The sequence below is a fragment of the Artemia sp. Qi Xiang Cuo genome, chromosome 19 (genome assembly GCF_049724085.1).
Source record: "Artemia sp. Qi Xiang Cuo chromosome 19, ASM4972408v1, whole genome shotgun sequence".
NCBI lineage: Eukaryota > Metazoa > Arthropoda > Branchiopoda > Anostraca > Artemiidae > Artemia > Artemia sp. Qi Xiang Cuo.
In genome coordinates this window covers 30,424,579-30,428,339 of record NC_142812.1, presented here as the reverse complement: position 1 = coordinate 30,428,339, position 3,761 = coordinate 30,424,579, and the positions used below count along the sequence as shown (strand labels likewise).

Sequence of the window (3,761 nt, the reverse complement as noted above, 5' to 3'; positions counted from 1 at the left end):
AAAATATCATTCTTAAGGTCCAAAATTTCTAACTCTAGTTCTTCAGTCTTACCTTGAACAAAATCTGCAATACGTGCGGCTATTTCCATAACATTTATTTGGCGAGTAAAAGGATTGATACAGAAGGAAACTATTGGCTCATTATGTTTAAACTGCAAAAATTTATCTTTAAAAATTTTTTTTAACTCTTGAAAATGCTTAATAATTAATGTCTCATTTAAACCACTGTCACCTAGCATTTTCTTCATATGTGGAAAATACACGAGAGAATTGATCTGCAAATGTGATATCAACAAATCCAATTTAGCTTTAAATGACTTTACACAGCTTATCATTTCAGATATGCTTTTGTCTTTATCCTGCATCTCCAAATTTAAAGAATTCAATTTTTCCATGATGTCTGTGAGAAATCTCAAATCAATCAGCCAACCAGTCAGCTAGTTCATCATAATTTTCCTTTCTATCGTTTATAACTGTTTTTATTTCTTCAATTAAACTCGCAAATCTTGTAAGAGCCTTTCCTTTACTGAGCCAACGTACTTCAGTATTCAGAATAAGATTATGTTCTTTATCTTCAATATCTTCTAACAGGGTTTTGAAAAGTCGGTGTTGCAAAGGACCTGCTCGAATAGAATTGATTATTTTTGTAACTATTTTCATGACGTGTTCAAATGGCAAAATTTTACAACACAGAGCTTCCTGGTGGATAATACAATGGCAGGACATGAAGTTTGAAGATGAATCATCCTTCATGCAGAGGGTAATAAATCCTTTGTTTTTACCCATCATTGCTGGTGACACATGAGTGGTTATTGCAGACAGCTTGTGCAAAGGCATATTTATTGACTCGGCGTATGTTTTGAATGTATTATAAATATCCTCACGCCTTGTCTGTCCTTTCATAGGTAATATTTGTAACATCCTCTTTTACTGTGAAGTTACTAAACACAATTCTCCCCATAACTGCTGACTGTGCGGTGTCTGATATATCTGTTGACTCGTCAAATTGTAGCGAGAACCAGTCACATATTTCCAAGTCAGTTTTTAACTGACTTTGTATGTCTGTTGAAATTGCATGTATTCTTCTTGTGACTGTGTTATTTGACAACTGTAAGTCTTTTATTGCTGAGACAATCTCACGTTTGTTAGAAAATCCATCAAACAAACAACCGGCACTAGTCAAAAATAGTTCCTTAAACAAATCACCATCAATGAAAGGTTTCTTCTTTTTTGCGAGCATGGGAGATATTTTGAAAGAAGCAATAGTGACCTTTTTAGAATTTTCCACATGTCTAGTGAAAACAGTCTGTGGTGCTGTTAGACTTGATTTTAGATTGCAAATTTTTGTTTTCTTTCTTACTTCAGATTTAAGAAGATAATTCACATTAAAAGTGCAATGATTTGTCTGAAAGTGTCATTTAACGTTATGTTTTTTCGGCACTGCAAAGCTACTACCACACAAAAAAACAAACGCATTTATTTTTTAAATTAACGAAACAATATGATTCCTAAAAGTCAGTGTTAAAATTATAGGTTCGTTGTCTTTTACTTGGTTCACTCATTTTAGGGCTAAAATAAATAATAAAAAAAATAATAACTGAACTACAATATAATATCAATGCTATAGCGCAAGTCTGTTCTGCATTATATGCATAAATATATTATAACAAGAACTATACTATCTCCTCAACAAAATAGTTATATTCAAGATCATCGCTTATGAATACAATAAATAACGCACCTCTCTTATAGCCTGTTAATTTTTTTTTGTAGAAAACTCCTAATTCGTGTTTCGTCTGACGAACACGTCTCTAATCTAACTATCGCAACCCGAACAGGGCAGCAATCACAAACTCACAATGTCAACAACGCGGTTCCAGGCGGGGAATGCTTTTTGCGCATCACTCCATGTAGACGCGGAAAATCCGAAGTGAGCCGATGATCGCCGAGGCAATCAGAGTTATGTGCCTTGTGATTTGGCGACTTCGGCGTTTATCGGATCAGTTCGTGGCGTTCGTTCCATTCGTTCACTTTGGGTTTTCTGTAGGCGTGATGTACAAATGGTACTAGCCGTTCTAGACTAGCGTAAATAGTGCAGTCTGGCTCGCCGCTAGACAAGTATCGAACATATTTAATAAACCTAGGTAGTAAAAAAAAATTAAAACTCTAACAAATGAATAAAAATAAATCATATTTTAAAATAATGTTTATGAAAAAATTCTGTCTGTCGAATAGTGAGAGGCGGGCACATACGAATCGTTCCGCAGGTGCCATGGCGCCCGCAGGGCACAGGGTTGGGAAACTCTGATGTAAACCATTATTTAGATGTTGATTTCAGTAGGGAGTGCTCCAAACTTTATTTTAGATACATTTGAAAAATTTAAAGGTCATATGTTTATTGATCGAAGAATAACTGATAATTATTTGTAAATGGCGTAAGAGTGGTCAGAACAGTAAAAGGGACTGCACGCGCGCAAATGTTTTGACTTGCACTCTTTTTTAACAACTTGCACTCTTTTTTGGATCTGATTTGCACTCTTTTTTGGCATCGGTAGTTGGCAACCCTGCCTTTAGCTCGTCTTTTCCAGCCTATCGTGCACACACAGATTATAGCTTTGTTATGTGTAGTGAAAGTTCTTGGATTCAAGTGCTGTATGGGTTGTCGAAGAAAATAATTTCTCCCTGTAAAAGGAGTTCACGCCAAAAAATAAGCCAGATCACAATAAAATTAGCAAAAACTTAAACCGCCGGGTAAATCCAAAAATTTCCCCGCCAGTCACCATAAAAATAAGCCAGTCTGGCGGGAAATAAGGCAATTGCACAACACTGGGAAGAGCGTAAATAGTTCACATTAGTCATTTTTATTGAATCATTGACTTGCTGCAAGTGTGCATGCGCATTCCGACCTTTATTTTTGTACAGTTGTGCAATTATAACCCCGGCGATTAACCCTCCGGAAAATACCCCCCCATCCGTGGAAAATTAGGCTTTCCAAATTTGAGAATTTTATTTGAGTTTTATTTTTTTAATTTACGTAGGGGGAAGGAATTTTGGTACTTGTGTATTATGCGCCACTCACTCAAGCTTACGCTGTGTAAAATTCGAGAACACACCGTTTTTTTTTGTTAGTTTCTACTTTAGAAATAAATTTGGGCTATTAAATTTGCACATTTGGGAGGGGGGGGGGGGGTAAAGTATAACGGGTCTGCATGCAAAATGTGTTTGGTAAAATTATTCTGCATATTAGATACAAAATAAATAAGTGTATTTTAAAGCCAAATATACGGCCATGAACACAGTAAAATAACATAAATGAAAGGCACAAATAACATAAACTTTGATCAGCGATCATCATAAAACACTTAAATGAAACACTACATTAACCTAATAATAGTATTTAGGCTAATACTTGGAACAACGGTCATTGAAAAAAAAACACTTAAATGAAACATTACATTTACTTTATACTTTTTTTTAACAAAATTTCCAGATAGCTCTCTATTCTTCTTCAGAGGTAGAGAGACGTCTCTACCTCTGATGAAACGCCGACGACCCATTCCAAATAATACTTTTACCACAATTCTATTGTAAACGAGGCGAAACTGGATTTCATCGAATCAAGAGGTCCAATATCACAAGGTCCAAACAACAGACCATCAGAGGTAGTGGGGTGGGGTGCATTGCAAGAAAGGCGACCATGATATTTAGAAAGAGCATAAAATACGGAATCTAATGGCACTACCTTTATTTAATTTGCATGT

General features: G+C 35.5%; 1 protein-coding gene across 1 annotated transcript; it reads right to left on the bottom strand.

Moving 5' to 3' along the window:
• Window positions 1–417: 417 nt before the first annotated feature.
• LOC148940717 (general transcription factor II-I repeat domain-containing protein 2A-like) lies at window positions 418–837 on the bottom strand. Its single transcript, XM_089105049.1, has one exon. The coding sequence runs from the start codon at window positions 835–837 to the stop codon at window positions 418–420; it is 420 nt and encodes a 139-aa protein (XP_088961175.1).
• Between the last annotated feature and the right edge of the window lie 2,924 nt (window positions 838–3,761).

Coding starts and splice junctions, on each gene's coding strand:
- LOC148940717 (XM_089105049.1), bottom strand. CDS start 837: ATGCCTTTGCACAAGCTGTCTGCAATAACCACTCATGTGTCACCAGCA.